Below are 17970 nucleotides of genomic sequence, written 5' to 3' on the forward strand. Positions count from 1 at the left end.
GGGTGGGGGGTGGGGGGGGGGGGAGTGGGTTGTAGGAGAACACTTCCTGACTACACACATACAGCCCACATGTTGTTGTACTGCGTACTGTAGTTTTGTTAATAGCAGTGTTGTGTAAACTCACCGGCCCACCAGTGGTCCTTGAGCCACTGTTTGAGAACCATAGGTTTGATACCAAAATACCTACAGTACAGTAGATGTGCACGTGTGTGTTCATGTGTCAGTTCTGTTCTTATAGGTTGGTTTAACGTTGGTGTGATTGCCCCCTGCTGGCAGTCACAGGAATATAAATCAAAGTTTACCTTTAGACCTTTGTCTAAGGAGACGGTCGTCTGTGCCAGGATGACGAGGTCACGGCTGAACCCAGCAGCTGAGTCCACTCTGTGTCCGCTCTGTGTCCACTCTGTGTCCACTCTGTGTCCACTCTGTTTTCTGATTGATTCCTCTGTTATTTGCTGTGTCTTTATGAGTCCTCTTTGGTCTGGACCTCGTGGAGACTCCAGGAAAACCATTTTATTGTGCCTCTGTCTTTTCTTCCAACTCCACTAACAGTTGATCGCAGCAGTGTTGCCATGGCGATAGCCTCTTTTTTTGGTATCCTGGGCACACTGAGGCAGAAACCTCTGAGGCTACCCATGATTTATCTGGGGCTATAAATGTGACTGTATACTTATAGTAGTCACTGTGTCTCCACTGGTGCTGTGTACCAGTGTACGCTCACACACAGACAACAGGTCGGTCTACAAACAGCTAACATTTATACAGCTAACATCTATACAGCTAACATTCATACCGTTAACATTTATATAGCTAACATATATACAGCTAACATTCATACAGCTAACATCTATACAGCTAACATTCATAAAGGTAGGATTAAGATTTTTTTGGTTAAGGTTTTCTGACAACTATGTATTGGGGGGGGAGGGTTGCGATGCCTCTCCCCCAGTGTGTGTGTGTTGTTGTTGTTGTTGTTTCTCTGTGACATGAACTCTGTGTTTGAGGATGTGTTCTGTCCTAGATCCTCAAACTGCTGCTGTTTCCCAGAAGGCCGTGTTTCTCTGTCCCAGTTCTTCTTCTTCTGTGGAACACACCACGCTCCACTGACAGAGAATATCTGTGTGTGTGTGTGTGTGTGTCAGTGATGGACTGACCACCTGTCCACCGTCCACACCCACCTTTGACAGTTTCAGTTTGGGGGGGTCGGGGGGGGTGATGTAGAGGACGTATTTAATTGTGTGTAAATGTTAAAGTTACCAGTTTACTCTAGTATTAATGAAGTCAATCTGACCAGTACCTGGTAGTGGAGTACCAGTCCACCAGGGACCACTTCCTGTTTGCACTGTGTGACATGAGGTCACACGTGGTCTCCATGGTTATACTGCGTCTATGTAGTACTTTGTCCTGGTACTACTACTGTTTGTATTTCCCAGGAGGACAGTGGTGAGACTGAAGGTTCTGCAGGTTTACTTTAATACCTCAGCGACAACAGCAGGGGGTGCTAGTGTTTCTTTATTTATGCTTGTATTATGGCTGTCAATCAATCAATCAGTTAATCAGTTAATCAGTTAACCATTGATCGTTAACTGAACTTGTCTGTTCAGTTCTTTAACGTTTGTTAATCCCTGATGTCGTTGGCAGACCTTCCTGTCTCGTCTCTGCCGTACCAGTGTGGACCAGCGGGCCGTCTGTCTTCCCCACCTCTGGTTAAGAGAAGCCCCGGGCCCAGAACATGTCACCAAAAGCCTGCAATCAAACCCCGGCCTCAGACCTCCACCACGCCCAGACCTCCGTCCACACAGAAACCTCAAGGTAAAGAACTGAGACGGAGACACGACCAGCTGAGACGGCTGCTGGTACTGGTACTGGTACTGGTACTGGTACTGGTACTGGTACTGGTACTGATGCTCTGACTGGAGACACAGAGCAGGTCCCAGATCAGTTTAAATAATACACACACACAGGGCTCTGTCACCGAGAGGTCAGGGGTCAAAGGTCAGGACACTGTCAGGGAAGTCATAATTCAGAGTCAGGAAAGACCGGGACAGGAAGTGGAGCTGCAGGTCCACTGAGGTCAAAGCCAGGTTCTGTCACGTATCCAACAAAAACTCTGCTCAGTACACGTTGTACTTTTACACACTCGCAGTATTGTACAAATACATACAGTTCTGACAAAGTAGTATATTTAAAATTCTTAAATAATATATAAAATATATTGATATATATTACATATATATATATATATATTCTTATACCGTATTTTTCGGACCATCAGATGCACCGGGTTCTAAGGCGCATTAAACGAAACAAAACCAGATCAAGATCGAGACGATTTGTGGGAAAGGGTAGTGACCTAAGTTGGACACTAGAGGACGCTGTTGTTGTTCGCCCCTCCAGAGTCAGGCGGTCGTCACTGGATGGTCACCGTATTGTTGTTTTGACGCTGTTCCGTCTGGAAGTGCGGATGTTGTTTCACAGAGAGAGAGTGTGATTTTCCTGGATCGATAAAAAAAAAAGGAGAAATAAAAAAAGTTTTTGACCACGAAAAAAACTGACAGTCATGCGTCTGAGTCGTCCTGCATCGCACCATACATCGACGCAGCGTAGAGTCTCCGGGTGTTGGGAGACACAACCGTACTGTAACAGTTGTTGTTGAGCGTCTTCTGATGGTGATAACAGTTAAAGGTCATCGTTGGCTCCCATTGGGCGTCAGTTGTGTGACATCATGTGTGATGTGTGGTTTGGCTTTAAAAAATCAACCAAAAGTAATACATAAGGCGGACTGTGGATGTTTGAGAAAATTAAAGGCTTTTAAGTACGGAAAATACGGTAGAGATACAAATATATGAATGAATAAAAAGTGAATTATTGAAACATGTCTTTATCTTTAAAAGTGACTGAAATGAGACATTTTTCACAGTAGACACAGTACACACAGTACACAGTACACACAGTAGACTCAGTACTCAGTGGACTCAGTACTCAGTGGACTCAGTACACACAGTAGACTCAGTACTCAGTACACAGGGTGTTACTGATGACACCTCTGTTACTCTGTTTCTGTCGTTTTGTAAACTCTCTGAAACCACAGCAGCGTCAGTATCAGACCAGCATCCTGTTCTGAAACAAGGAAGTCACACACACACACACACACAGGCTCGTGATGTGTTTGACTCTGCAGCCGAGCTGCTGCCGTCGATCAGTGGACTAACGTGTGTGTGTGTGTGTGTGTTTGTTGTTCCGTCTTTGACCCCGTTGACCCGTCTGGACCGCTCCGTCTCCAGTACCCCCTAAACCCGCGCACCTGCTTGCCCTTGGGCAGGACAAGAAACCCAAGAGGATCCCTCCAGCCCCCTCCAGACCGTTGCCCGCCCCCCCCACTCCCATCAAGCCCAAACAGAACCTCGGTCCTGCTCCCCCAGAGGCAGCAGCAGCCGCAGCACAGAGGGACGTCCAGAAGGTGGGGCTGCTCATCGAGCGCTTTGAGAACTCCAGGTAAGGCCCGTCAGACGGGTTCTTCTGTCTTTACTCGCCGTCGCTCCTTCGTGTGATCGAACACTCGACAACACGGAAATTTGACAGAAAAACTCTCACAACATTCTGGTCAGAGTTTGTCCCTGCCCCACATCTTCACCCCCCCCCTCCCCCCCCCAAAACCAAAGGGTTAGTCAGTTACATGATCAACTTTGACTTTACACGGCAGCACAAACAGGAGTCGTGAAATAAATATGTTAAAAATCAAAATAACCCCCCCACACACACACACCTCCACAGGTGTGGCTCAGTGACACCAACAGCTCAGATTTGGTGTATTTGTGTGTACTTGTGTGTACTCATACTCCTGTGTACTATTAGATACAGCTCTTCGGTGAAGTACTCAGTGTCCGTTGTGAGTTTGTCGTTTTCTTTGGTTGAAAATGGAATTCTGTTCAGGAAGAGGTCTGTAGTTGAATTCCCTGCTCCTCCCCCTCCCAGAGTTCCTATCCTGGGGGTGCTCCCAGCTCCCAGGTCTCAGCTGAACCTGTGTCTGAGGATGGAGTCCGCGGCCGACGTCCCCCCCCCCTGTGACCAGGACACGCGGACCACCGTGGACGCAGATTCTCAGGACGGCGTTGACAGGACTGCGGAGTCGTCTGAACTTTCTGGCTTGGCGTCCGTGCACACGGAGAGCACGGACGACGTGGAGCTGGACGACAACATGGTCTGTCTGGAGGACGTGGAAAAGGAGGAGGAGAACTTCTCCTACGTCCTCCTGGACAATCCTGACTCCTCCCAGCAGAAGATTCCCAACAGGGACAGCGGTATTGACAGTCCGTCGTGCACCGCGGAGGAGGAGATCTTCTCCAACGGCGACGCCATCGACGAGGAGGATCATTACGACAGCGTCACAGAAACAGAGAGCGTGTCCTGCTGCGTTACCATCGGCAACAAGAGGGACTCCACGCAGGACGAGGACAGTGACTTAGACGAGGGGAGCAGTGGGGAGGTGCCCCCGCTGCCCGACCCCCAGGCTGGGTTTTTAACAGAGGCACCGTCAGAGAACCAGAAGGTGAGTACCCTACAACAACACCAACAACAACTATAACTACACCAACAATTACACCAACAACAACTACAACTACACCAACTACAACTACACCAACAACTACACCAACAACAACTACACCAACTACAACTACACCAACAACAACTACAACAACTACACCAACAACAACTACACCAACTACAACTACACCAACAACAACTACACCAACTACAACTACACCAACAACTACACCAACAACAACTACACCAACAACTACACCAACAACAACTACAACTACACCAACAACAACAACACCAACAACAACTATAACTACACCAACAATTACACCAACAACAACTACAACTACACCAACTACAACTACACCAACAACTACACCAACAACAACTATAACTACACCAACAACTACACCAACAACAACTATAACTACACCAACAACTACCCCAACAACAACTACAACTACACCAACAACAACAACACCAACAACAACTATAACTACACCAACAACAACTACACCAACTACAACTACACCAACAACAACTACAACAACACCAACAACAACTATAACTACACCAACAACTACCCCAACAACAACTACACCAACAACAACTGCAAGAACTACAACTACAACAACTACACCAACAACAACTACAACTACAACAACTATAACTACACCAACAACAACTACAACTACAACAACTATAACTACACCAACAACAACTACAACTACAACAACTATAACTACACCAACAACAACTACAACTACAACAACTATAACTACACCAACAACAACTACAACTACACCAACTACAACTACACCAACAACAACTACACCAACAACAACAACAACTACAAACTTATGGGGCTTAGTGGTTAAAGAAGTGGCTTTGGGTCCAGAAGGTTTCAGGTTCGAGTCCACCAGCTGCCAAGGCACTGAGGTGCTGTGAGCAAGGCACCGTTCCCACACACTGCTCCCCGGGCGCTTAAAGCTGCCCCCTGCTGGCTGTGAGGGGTTAGAAGCAGAGGTCACATTTGGTCGTGTGCAGTGGTGCAGTGGTGCAGTGGTGTGACAGCAGGCCAGGGTTCAGAAGTTTGAAAACTTTGATGACGTCAGTGTTTAAAGATAACTGGTCTGATTGACAGGACACACACACCCACAGACAGGAAGTGTGTCGTCAGACTTCCTGTCAGAGCTGCAGCAGCAGGTTAGATCTTTGATGAGGTTTGAAGTTGAGTTGAAACCTCACAACAACCAGGACTGAAGATGAAAAACAACCTGGTCATTCACCTGGTACGTCTACTGTTACCATCGCCCTGGTCTCTGTCTCAGCTGGACTAGTCCACTGGTATAACCCTGTCTCATTTGAAGTCAACTAGTATCAAGTCAGTACCATGTAACAATCTTCACGGACCAGAGGTAGCTGGTTTATGGACCAGAGGTAGCTGGGTTACGGACCAGAGGTAGCTGGGTTACGGACCAGAGGTAGCTGGGTTACGGACCAGAGGTAGCTGGGTTACGGACCAGAGGTAGCTGGGTTACGGACCAGAGGTAGCTGGTTTACGGGCCAGAGGTAGCTGGTTTATGGACCAGAAGAGGTAGCTGGTTTAACCAGAGGTAGCTGGTTTACAGCTGGTATCAAGAGTAGAAAATGTCTGAGAGAATTGTGTCAGACAGGGTTAATGTTACAAAACCAGTGGGGAAGGAAGTGTGTGTGTGTGTGTGTGTGTGTGTGTGAGATCACAGTCATAGTCAACGTTGAGATGCAGTTTAATGACAGCTCTGACTCTGAGGAAGTTCTGACGTTGACGTCTGGTACCAGAGGACGGTTGGTCTGAACGTCTGACCCAGTTCACAAAACAACAAACCAGTTAATGAGTTAAAGACAACTGACACAGTTGGACTAATGAGAAGAAGGTCACATGGTTCAGGTGACCAGGTGAGGGGAGGAGACCCTGACACTGTTGTCAATGTTAATCTGTGTGTGTTTCTCTCCTCCGTGGTTCCCTTCAGTTCTCCGAGGACCAGAAACTCCTGAACATCGCCAAAGAGCTCCTCCACACTGAAGAGGCCTACGTCAGGAGACTCAACCTTCTGGACCAGGTACCAGGACCAGCTGGAGACCAGAGTCTCACGCTTTTAGATTATCTCCAGACCTTTGACCTTCACACAATTCACTTGTTGTTTTTGACCGGTCAGGTGACTGGTCAGGTGACTGGTCAGGTGACTGGTCAGGTGACCGGTCAGGTGACTGGTCAGGTGACCACAGACAGAGTCTCTGTCACTGTTGTGAATGTTGTTTGTAGAGCCAACCTGCCTCATGTTTATCTCCTCACTCACACTCACACACTCACACAGCCGTAGTATGTCCTTTCCATGGAAACGGTGGTTGAATCATTTTGACAGTTCAGTGGAAAACTGAAAAAAAAAGTTTTGCGTTATTTTCATTCTGCTGACGTTGACTTTGACAACTTTATAGACGCTGTAGACTGTGTCCTGTTAAAGTGATGGATCAGTAGGGGGCGCTGTGACACTGATATTTATAAACACACAGATCAGCTGATACCAGTGACAACTTTATAGACGCTGTAGACTGGTTGTCCTGTTAATATAAATGTAATATAAAATAACTAAAAAACAATTAATTCGTTCTCCAGAAATAAAAAATAAAATAAAATAACCCAGAGAGGGAGACAGCGCCACACAGTGGTCACTGGATGTTGTGGTAACTGTAGATCAGGAGGTGGTTATTGTTGCTGTGTTGTTGATTGTCATCTCACTGATTAGTACAGGTTTATCATCACCATTAGTTTGATGTATATATAACTAGTATAACTATAAGGATGTGAACAAGTATATGAACAGTATCAATGGTTGACTAGTTCAATAATACAACTAAATAAACAGTTATATAGATATATATGTGTTTTAGGACCAGATTTATACGACCATCATTACCAGGAGTTACTGTACACTGTATTATATATAAATATGTAATATAATATAATGTAATGTAATGTAATGTAATGTAATATAATATAATGTAATATAATATAATATAATATAGGATAGATACTAGTCATGTATTTATACACAGTATATATGTTATAAATAAGCACGTATACATAAACATATAGAAACATATACTCAGGATATAAAATAGTCAGACTCCTCACACTTGTGTGTGTGTGTGTGTGTGTGTGTGTGTAGGTATTTTGCACTAAGCTGACGGAGGCAGGAATCCCTCAGGAGGTCATCACTGGGATCTTCTCCAACATCTCCTCCATCTACTGCTTCCACGACAAGTTCCTGTTTCCTGAGCTGAAGACACGCATCACTGGAGAATGGTGAGGGGGGGGGGGGGGGGGGGGTCCTGGTCCAGTCCTGGTCCAGTCCTGGTCCAGTCCTGGAGATTGGCTGGGATTATTATTCTGACCCAGGAAGTCGTTCACAGTCAGTGTTCATACTCTGACCTGGAGACGACCTCCAGGGTCGTGGTGACCCCTGACTGAAGGTCTTTGACCTGACCTTCTAGAGTCTTCTCTCTGCAGGGATTCGAACCCTCGGATCGGAGACATTCTCCAGAAACTGGCTCCATTTATGAAGATGTACGGAGAATATGTGAAGAACTTTGACCGATCCATGGACCTGGTCAACACCTGGAACCAGAGGTCATCGCAGTTCAAGAGCGTGGTCCAGAACATACAGGTACAGCTGCTGCCACCTCCTGATCCTTGTTGTTGTTGTTGTTGTTGTTGTTGTTGGTTCCAGTTCCAGTTCTGACTGATTCATTAATAACGTGTGTGTGTGTGTGTGGATGAGAAGAAGCAGGACGTGTGTGGGAACCTGACGCTGCAGCACCACATGTTGGAACCCGTCCAGAGGATTCCTCGTTACGAGCTGCTGCTCAAAGACTACCTGAAGAAGTTACCAGGAGACGCCCTGGACCGCAAGGACGCCGAGAGTGAGACACACACACACACACACACACACACACACACACACACACTGACCAGTTTCATTCAATGCTGCTGGTGTGAACTTCTTCTTCTTCTTCATCATCATCATCATCATCATCTGGTCCACAGAGGCCCTGGAGCTGATCTCCACTGCAGCCAACCACTCCAACGCTGCCATCAGGAAGATGGTGAGACAAACCCCCCCCCCCCCGTTCTCTGGGTCTGTGACTCATCACTGTTTTATTTTTATCAGTGAAGACGTTGATTATTGATAAAGGTTGGACTTCAACCTGTAAATGCAGTATTTCAGGAACAACTGCAGTAATACTTCAAATACTTTTTAGAAAAACATTTTATACGTGCAGTAAATTCTACTTTTTATCAAATAGGTTTGCAGGTCAAAGGTCAAGGCCCAGAGACTCTACTTGGCTTACTTTGTAAATCATTAACTAGTTGTTTCTGCAGTAATGGGTCAGTTGTGTGTACTGTGTGTATATTTGTACACAGGTATGTATGTTTTATTACTAATTATGTTGTTGTTATTTTGATCACTCCTCATCTCTGCTGTACAGACAGGAAGTCACTGTTTCCTGGTTTCACAGCTCACAGACATATTCTGCTCCTCAGCTCCCCCCTCTGTCTGTCCATGACAACTGCAGGTCCCACTGTATCTAATGACTGAGGCGGACGTTTGAATTAACCAGGAGTTGAACCGACAACCTCCTTCCTACTCTTCTTCTGACTTTTGTCTCCCCCTGCAGGAGAAGATGAACAAACTGCTGGAGGTGTACGAGCGTCTGGGTGGAGAAGAAGACATCGTCAACCCGGCCAACGAGCTCATCAAGGAGGGACACATCAAGAAGATGTCGGCCAAGAACGGAACGGCTCAGGACCGATACCTCTACCTGGTACAACACTCACATCCTGTCTGTGTCCGTCTGTTAACGCTGTTGTTAACGCTGTTGTTAACGCTGTTGTTGTTGTTGTTTTTCTACTTCCTGTTCAGTTCAACAACATGCTGCTGTACTGTGTTCCTAAACTCAGGCTGATGGGACAGAAGTTCAGTGTCAGAGAGAAGATCGACATCGTTGGGATGGAGGTGTGTGTGTGTCTGTGTGTGTGTCTGTGTGTGTGTGTGAGTGTGTGTGTGTTTCCTCATCTTTTCTCCTCGTCTCCAGGTTCAGGTCAATGTGAAGCAGAATCTTCCTCACACCTTTGCCATCATTGGAAAGCAGCGTTCCCTGGAGCTTCAGTCCAGGTGAAGACTGACCACATGACTGACCACATGACTGACCACATGACTGACCACATGACTGACCATCAAAGTACATCAAAAGACTTCAGGCACATGATCAAAGATGTTAAGCTACTGCTTCAGACTGAAGTGGTGTCTTACCACCTCAGTCTGAAGCAGTAGCTCCAGGGTCAGACACTGACCTCTGACCTCTGTGTACTCTCTAAGTACTTTGTCCTGTCAGAGCCCTGAGACTACAGACTACAGACCTGAGACTACAGACCTACAGACTACAGACTACAGACCTGAGACTACAGACTACACACCTACAGACTACAGACCTACAGACTACAGACTACAGACCACAGACTACAGACCTACAGATTACAGACCACAGACTACAGACCTACAGACCACCGACCCACAGACCTCAGACTACAGCCCTACAGACTACAGACTACAGACTACAGACCACAGACCTCAGACTACAGCCCTACAGACTACACACCTACAGACCTCAGACTACACACCTACAGACTACAGACCTACAGACTACACACCTACAGACCTCAGACTACAGACTACAGACTACAGACTACAGACCACAGACTACAGACCTACAGACTACACACCTACAGACTACAGACCTACAGATTACAGACCACAGACTACAGACCTACAGATTACAGACCACAGACTACAGACCTACAGATTACAGACCACAGACTACAGACCTACAGACCACCGACCCACAGACCTCAGACTACAGAAGACTACATGATGAAAACATTTCTTCAGACGTGAACCTTCTTCGTAGAAATTGATTTTTTAGCTGAGAATCTTTGCAGACACATGAACTCATCATCTGTGTGTGTGTGTGTGTGTGTGTTGTACAGGACAGCTGAAGAGAAGGACGACTGGATTCAAGTAAGGACACACTGCAGCCATGTAGACTAATGAAAGATAGACGCCATAATGAAAAGACACGGTGACTGTGATCAATAATCACCCCCTCCACCTCCCCCCTCCCCGTTCTCCCCCAAAGGTGATTCTGGCCACCATCGAGAAACACAAACAGAACAGTGAAACGTTCAACAAGGCGTTCAACAGTTCCTTCTCCAGAGACGACGACTGTCCTGAGTCACCGGTCAGTCACTCCACCGTCAGTCACTCCACCGTCAGTCACTCCACCGTCAGTCACTCTGTCAGGGGTCCTGTCACTGGACTGTACTGATCCAGAATGTTCTCTGGACTCCAGAGGACTCAGAACTCCTGTGGTTCTGCTCTGACCTACTTTGAGCTGGACCTGGGCCAACAGTCTGTACTGATCCAGAGGACAGTGAGACAGTCAGTCTACACTGACACCTAGTGGACGCCGTGTCTGGTCTTAATAAAGTACAGTGTGTGGAGGATGTTCTCCTCACTAACAAGACAGAACCTGAAGATTCTTGAGAACCAACTGTGTTGTCTCTGTCCCTCAGGGTCCCTGGAGTCCCACGGCACTGGACTCAGACGGTGAGAGGCTGCGAGAGAGGGTGAGCTTTGATTTTCTGCTGAGACTCAACTCTGACTCACCTGAACCCACACTCTTTACAAACGCTTCAATATTTCATCCAGAAAAGTTCCAGGAAAAAGGAGAAAGAGAAGCAGACGTGTAAAGGCTGCAGCGAGAACTTCAACTTCACCAAACGCAAACATCACTGCAAGTCCTGTGGAGCAGTGAGTAGAAGAAGAAGAGGGGGGGGGGGGGGGGGGGGGGGTGAGGTTCACTGTTGATCTCTCTCTCTCTGGCTCCATCTGCAGGCCATCTGTGCAAAGTGTTCAAAGACCCTGGACAACAAAACCAGCCGAGTGTGTCCTGAGTGTTTTGAGGCCAGTCTGAGTCTGGAGGGTGAGCAGAGGAAGAAGACGTCAGCTGAGGTGGGGGGGGGAGGAGGGGGGGGTGGCCTCACTGCAGGAAGGGCACTGCTTTAGAGAACCTGGACACACACACACACACACACACACACAGAGAAAGAGCAGCGAGAAAGAGCAGCAGTTAGAGCTGGGAATTGAACCTGTGACCTTCCTGCTGTGAGGCAGACACCTGTTTTTCCAGTGTTTTTCCTCCTGTTTGTACCATTGTTTTGACACGTTGACGTGTGTGTCCAGAAACAGTGGTCTCTGTCTGGACAGAACTGTTTACTGTGTGGACACCTGCTGGTGCAGGAGCAGGGCAAGAACTGGGCCAAGATGTGGGCCGCGGTCACCAGGGCAGAACCATCGGTTCTGTATTTACAGAGCAGTGGACAGGTGAGAGGACACACACACACACACACACACGACTGCAGTGGTGACGAGGAGGTCAAAGGTCAACACTGCTCTCTTACTTTTATTTTGAAGGAGTCTAAAGGAGCACGGGCGGTGCCCCTTCTGGGTTTCACCGTCAGTGAAACAGCGCCACCTGCAGCTGAGAAGTCAGAGTTCAGGCACGGCCTGCGCCTCAGTGACTCCCATCAGACTTTACTCCTGAACGCTGCCGACGCTGAACTCCAGGCCAAGTGGATGGAGCTGCTCCTCAGAGCCACCCGTGAAGAAGTGTCCATGGATGGATGAGCCGAGGAGGAGGAGGAGGAGGAGGAGGAGGAGGAGTGTTCACTCCCCCGCTGCCCTCACCTCCCCCCCTCCCTCCCTCCCTCTCCTGTGTTAAAAGCACACATTACTTGAATTCACTTTACCTTGGCACTTTTTTAATTGTTGTTACGTGTACCCCCCTGACCCCTGACCCCCGACCCCTGACCCCCCACTCCACCACACCATCACTCCTTCTGACTCCTTTTCTCCCGGCTCCTCCTGCAGTTTGAAGTAGAGACACAAGATTAAAACATGGCCGACACCCGTGCACGTAGACGTCCGTGTGGTCAAGACACCACGGTGGAAGGACTTTGGACTTTATAGAAGTTAAAACAGTGACGTCTGGACATCATAGATCTGGACATCATAGATCTGGACATCATAGATCTGTGGTGTGAAGCATTAACTGTCTGTGTGTTTGTGTGTGTGTGTGTGTGTGTGTGTGTGTGCGTCCACTACCATTTTCTCCTCAGTATTGAATGTCAGTGTGGACCTTCATCATCATCGTCATCATCATCATCGTCCTCGTGGTCGTCGTCCTCTCTCCTCATTGGTCGTTCTTTATCTATTGTACAGTATCTATTCTATAATATGATTTAAATAAAATGAGAAAATGAAAAAACACATTTAACTTTAAGAACAGACTGTAAACCTGTGGTCGTCCACCCTCCCTCCCTCCCCCCCTGTGTGGTCGTATCTTCTTCTTTTAATGTGATTTCAAAATAAGAGCAGGAATCGATCAGAGTTTTTTACTAAAAACAGATGATCAACAAACAGACGCTGTTGTTCACTCAGTGACAAGTGCGCCCTCTGCTGGTTCTCCTGTAATTACATCTACGTGTGCGTGGGTTCATAATGATTGGGCGTTCACTGACCACAGGTGAAGTGTCCAGGGTTGGTCCCCGCCCCTCACCCAGAGACTGTCCTGATTGGCCTCTAACAGATCAGAGTTTATATGCAGTATATACAGTATACATGAAGTACTGCAGTACTCTAGTATTCCCCAAACCTTTACTAGCACAGATGTTTAAAATGTGTTGATTGTGATTCTCCGACTGACTTCAGTTCCAGGAAGAGGAAGTGGTTACAAGTCAACACACACACACACTTGATGTGTGTGTGTGTGTGTGTGTTTCTCTCTGACAGGAAACCAACATCAGTACATTCAGATCAAAGGGTTTTTGTCGTTACCAAGTTAGTTACAGTTCCACCGTATTTGGGGGGAGGGGGGTGTGGGGGGGGTCAAAAGATCACAGTCGACGCATTCATATGAAATACATGATTTCAATATTAACTGTAGTATTTGTATTATTTATACATGACTGACATTTCAGTTTCACTCTGTGTGTGTGTGTGTGTGTGTGTGGACACTGTTTTTCTGGAACCTTTTCTTGTTTCTTTTGCATTTATCATGCAACACTGGTGAAGACGAGGAAGAGGAAGCAGGTGGTGAACACACACACACACACACACAGACAGACGAAGAGTTGACTTCCAGCCTGACAGTCTCTCCGTCAGCTCCGTCACCTCCGTCAGTCTGATGGTCTGGACTCTGGTCCCAGGAACTCCTCTGGTGAGTGAAGCTTCATCGACAGTCACGTCTGCTGAGAAAACGGTACCAGGTACTAGTCACCTGGTACTGTCTGGTCACCTGGTACTGTCTGTTCACCTGGTACTGTCTGGTCACCTGGTACTGTCTGGTTACTCTGATACTAATTAGCTGAATGGAAGTTCTTCTAAAAATGTTAAAAAAACAGTTAAAGGTCAAAGGTGAACTAAAAGTCAACCATGAACAAACGTTAGCTAGCTAGTTAGCGACAGGAAGATGAAGCAGTACAAACCAGAGTACTACTCTAGTACTACACGTGTGTACTGTACCTGAGTCCTGCCCACGGTCACAGCTGGACCTCATGTTCCTCAGGGTTAGAAACTGGGGGGAGGGAGGGGGCAAAGGTCGGGGGGGTCAGTAGGTCTGCAGATTTTTATTTATTTATTTTAGTGTTGCAGCAGTTCCCTCTCCCCCCAGCAGTTGGCGCTCCAGGTAATCAACTATTTAACCAATGTCAACAGTGGGCTATAGGTTCAGATCACTAGTTCAGATCACTGGTACAGATCATTGGTACAGATCACTAGTTCAGATCACTGGTACAGATCATTGGTACAGATCACTAGTTCAGATCACTGGTACAGATCATTGGTACAGATCACTAGTTCAGATCACTGGTACAGATCACTGGTACAGTTCACTGGTACAGATCACTGGTACAGATAAATAGTTCAGATCACTGGTACAGATCACTGGTTCAGATCACTAGTTCAGATCACTGGTTCAGATCACTAGTTCAGATCACTGGTTCAGATCACTAGTTCAGATCACTGGTTCAGATCACTAGTTCAGATCACTGGTTCAGATCACTGGTACAGATCACTGGTTCAGATCACTGGTACAGATCACTGGTACAGTTCACTGGTACAGATCACTGGTACAGATAAATAGTTCAGATCACTGGTACAGATCACTGGTTCAGATCACTGGTTCAGATCACTAGTTCAGATCACTGGTACAGATCATTGGTACAGATCACTAGTTCAGATCACTGGTACAGATCACTGGTACAGATAAATAGTTCAGATCACTGGTACAGATCACTGGTTCAGATCACTAGTTCAGATCACTGGTACAGATCACTGGTCTTTGCAGCGTTCCTTGTCGTCTGTAGTTTTCCTCAGACTGAACTGTTGATCTTCCGTCTCCTCTGACGTCACGACCCGCCTCCTCCTTTAGCCCCGCCCCTGACCCAGTGTTCTCCCGTGCCTCTGCCGGCCCTGGGCACCCAGAAAATCCTGCAGGGCAACGGCACGTCCGTGGGCACCGTCATCGTCCGGCAGTGTCCGACCAAACACCGGCTGATGGGGAAACGTCTGACGTGTGTCGTGGACAGAAACCTCACCCGCTGGGAGGGGGAGTCCTACTGTCAACGTGGGTGAAGACGGAGACAGAGACGTAACATCACGTATCAAGAGGTGTCCTCTAAATGATGAAATACTGATGGAACGACTGACTGTCTGTTGACTTCAGCTCTGAGTCCGTTCTCCGACGATGGGTTCCACGTGGCCGTGGTGGCGTCCATCCTCAGCGTGGCCGTCATCCTGCTCATGTCCATGGCCTTCATCACCTGCTGCTGGGTCGACTGCAACATAGAGAGCGAGAAGAAGAAACAGAGGTGAGTACTACACGCTACTACTGCATACTGTGGCTCGTAGTATGCAGTACTACACGCTACTACTGCATACTGTGGCTCGTAGTATGCAGTACTACACGCTACTACTGCATACTGCGGCTCGTAGTATGCCGTAGTACACGCTACTACTGCATACTGCGGCTCGTAGTATGCAGTACTACACGCTACTACTGCATACTGTGGCTCGTAGTATGCAGTACTACACGCTACTACTGCATACTGTGGCTCGTAGTATGCAGTACTACACGCTACTACTGCATACTGCGGCTCGTAGTACTTCTGCTGTCGTAGATGTCAAGTTCAGGGATTCAGGTTAACGAGATGAAATAGTAGAAACTGCAGTTTAGGTTGACCTTCGGAGTACACTGCAGTACAGGTGGGTACTTTGGTCAGTAGTTCTGAGTCGCAGCTGTTTTAAACAGTTCATTACAGGAAATCATTGAAACTGAAAGAATGGACGAAGGTTGTTGGTTCAAATCCTGTAGAGTTGGAGACGAGGCAGAGAAGATTTCAAGTCAGATAAATGATTGTGTTGTTTCATCACAGCCTCAAAGAAACAAACAACAACAACAACAACAACAGCAGCAGCAACAACAGCAAGGCCAACAGGTGGCGTCCTCAGGACCATAAACACATCTTCAGGTGAGGTGATGGTGGAACCTCTCTTGTCTCTTTCTTTCTTCCAGAAGAACCTGAGAACCAACAGTGATCACTATCATCAGAGGGTTGCTGGTTCAATCCCCAGGTTCCTGCACTGTCCAAAAACACGAATACTGTTCACTCTTAACTGACTGTAGGTGTGAATGTGAGTGTGAATGTGAGTGTGGTGGACAGTAGAACAGTGGAACAGTAGAACAGTAGAACAGTGGAACAGTGGAACAGTGGAACGGTGGAACAGTGGAACGGTGGAACGGTGGAACGGTGGAACGGTGGAACAGCCAGTGAAGATAAAGGAACTGTTGACACGTCAGAACTTTCAGAACTTCATTCTTCTCTTCTGATATAAAAACATCGGTTCTATTTCTGTCTGTCTTCTCAGATGTCCACAAAACTTTGTCCAAGTACCGGTCTTCACCCATGGATGGCGCTCTCTGCTCATTGCTCCACTTGGGAATGACTACAACCAACCTCTGCCAGGACAGAATCTTCACCAGAACCAGAACCAGTACCAGTACCAGAACTCAGGGCCGTCTGTGTCCTGCGGTCAGAACCACAGTTGGACTTCTCCGTCCACAGCACCAGAACCAGAGGTGGAGCAGCGGTGCGGAAGACTCCAGAACCTTCTGTCCACTGAAGAAAACGTCGTCATGAAGAGTTTAGATCCAGCAGAAGAATTCTCTCTCAGACTCATGTCAGTGTGAACGACAGACGGACCAGAAGTCAGGACCAGGAACCACAGACAGCGTATGAACTCTCCTGCTGCCTGGATCTGAACTGTACAGTAAACCTTACTAGTTTAACTAGTTAAACCTGCAGCATGAGGTGGTGGAGAAGCTGAGACTGTGTTCGTGTTCAAACTCATTAAAGCGTTTTTCCTCCGTCGTCTGTGTTCGTTCAGTGTATTATATTATTCTTTTCCAGGAGCTTGTGGACGTGTGCAGTACCACGGACACTCACAGGGGCGCTGTTGCCCCGTGTAGCTATCGTCCGCCCATAAAGAGAACAAGAAGAAGACAAGGAGGAAACAACAACAGAAGTGTTTGAAGCGGGGACAAGAAGTCGTCGTCCACACGCTGCTGTGTCTCTAATGTCCACACGGGGACCAATACCGTCTCTTATTGTTGTTATTATTTGGACCTCCTCCTCCGCGGGAACTCCTCCACTGCCGCCATGTTTGTTACGATCTGAGAAAGTTACGGCGACCGGAAATGAACTCTGAACTCAGCGCTGTCCTCTAGCGGATGCATTTCTTAACAACAACGTTAAATGTAAGGGTCATTGAAACGCTCTCACTCCGTTTGACATTTAAATATGTGAATAAAACACGAGCTGTAACAAAGGTAACTCATGGCTGGAGTAGATTTCAGTCAAAGGAAAGTGTTTCTTTAATAAAGTCCAGGGAATATTCTGGATCACAGTGAACGAGTCTGTTCATCTTCAGGTTCCACACAGTCTCTCAGTGAAGTCAATAATCTGTGACTGTGAGAGGGTTTGGACCTTAAGCTCATCTCACTCCGAACCTCTGAGCTCTGTGCTCTGCTGTGCCTCCGCCACAAGGGGTCACTGGTGCAACAGTCAACAGCCTTATGTGTAGTCCGACCACAGACCAGAGGTCAGGACTAAATCCACTGTACTTAAAAATAAGTAAATATGATGAAGTCATTTGTTCACGTCACATGTGCTGTAATAACACGGTGTGAAGATGAAGCTGACGGTGCTGA

The 17970-nt window shown here is 47.2% G+C and overlaps 2 protein-coding genes across 2 annotated transcripts in view; both read left to right on the forward strand.

Moving 5' to 3' along the window:
- Nucleotides 1–12971, forward strand: part of fgd (faciogenital dysplasia) — a 49841-nt gene extending 36870 nt beyond the window's left edge. Inside the window, exons 3-20 of the mRNA XM_008319379.3 lie at nucleotides 1642–1812; nucleotides 3285–3495; nucleotides 3976–4549; nucleotides 6555–6644; nucleotides 7752–7888; nucleotides 8093–8249; nucleotides 8367–8505; nucleotides 8630–8688; nucleotides 9262–9408; nucleotides 9507–9599; nucleotides 9679–9758; nucleotides 10631–10661; nucleotides 10780–10881; nucleotides 11216–11269; nucleotides 11352–11453; nucleotides 11538–11654; nucleotides 11886–12026; nucleotides 12117–12971. Coding sequence (XP_008317601.1) covers nucleotides 1642–1812; nucleotides 3285–3495; nucleotides 3976–4549; nucleotides 6555–6644; nucleotides 7752–7888; nucleotides 8093–8249; nucleotides 8367–8505; nucleotides 8630–8688; nucleotides 9262–9408; nucleotides 9507–9599; nucleotides 9679–9758; nucleotides 10631–10661; nucleotides 10780–10881; nucleotides 11216–11269; nucleotides 11352–11453; nucleotides 11538–11654; nucleotides 11886–12026; nucleotides 12117–12329 — 2618 coding nt within the window. The 3' untranslated portion in view covers nucleotides 12330–12971. The remainder of the gene's footprint in view (nucleotides 1–1641; nucleotides 1813–3284; nucleotides 3496–3975; nucleotides 4550–6554; nucleotides 6645–7751; nucleotides 7889–8092; nucleotides 8250–8366; nucleotides 8506–8629; nucleotides 8689–9261; nucleotides 9409–9506; nucleotides 9600–9678; nucleotides 9759–10630; nucleotides 10662–10779; nucleotides 10882–11215; nucleotides 11270–11351; nucleotides 11454–11537; nucleotides 11655–11885; nucleotides 12027–12116) is intronic.
- Nucleotides 12972–13202: 231 nt separating this feature from the next.
- susd3 (sushi domain containing 3) lies at nucleotides 13203–17661 on the forward strand. The gene is made up of 6 exons (XM_008319479.2): nucleotides 13203–13241; nucleotides 13884–13920; nucleotides 15133–15327; nucleotides 15427–15571; nucleotides 16136–16231; nucleotides 16629–17661. The coding sequence occupies exons 1-6, from the start codon at nucleotides 13203–13205 to the stop codon at nucleotides 16948–16950; spliced, it is 834 nt and encodes a 277-aa protein (XP_008317701.1). The 3' UTR covers nucleotides 16951–17661.
- The last annotated feature ends 309 nt before the right edge of the window (nucleotides 17662–17970 follow it).

Source organism: Cynoglossus semilaevis, chromosome 10, assembly GCF_000523025.1.
Source record: "Cynoglossus semilaevis isolate Cse_v1.0 chromosome 10, Cse_v1.0, whole genome shotgun sequence".
Lineage (NCBI taxonomy): Eukaryota > Metazoa > Chordata > Actinopteri > Pleuronectiformes > Cynoglossidae > Cynoglossus > Cynoglossus semilaevis.

Excerpts from the sequence above, each read along its gene's own strand:
- susd3 (XM_008319479.2), top strand. The coding sequence starts at position 13,203 with ATGATTGGGCGTTCACTGACCACAGGTGAAGTGTCCAGG. Across the intron at positions 13,242-13,883 it reads CCACAGGTGAAGTGTCCAGG|TCTGATGGTCTGGACTCTGG; the intron begins GTTGGTCCCCGC and ends CACCTCCGTCAG. Across the intron at positions 16,232-16,628 it reads GACCATAAACACATCTTCAG|ATGTCCACAAAACTTTGTCC; the intron begins GTGAGGTGATGG and ends CTGTCTTCTCAG.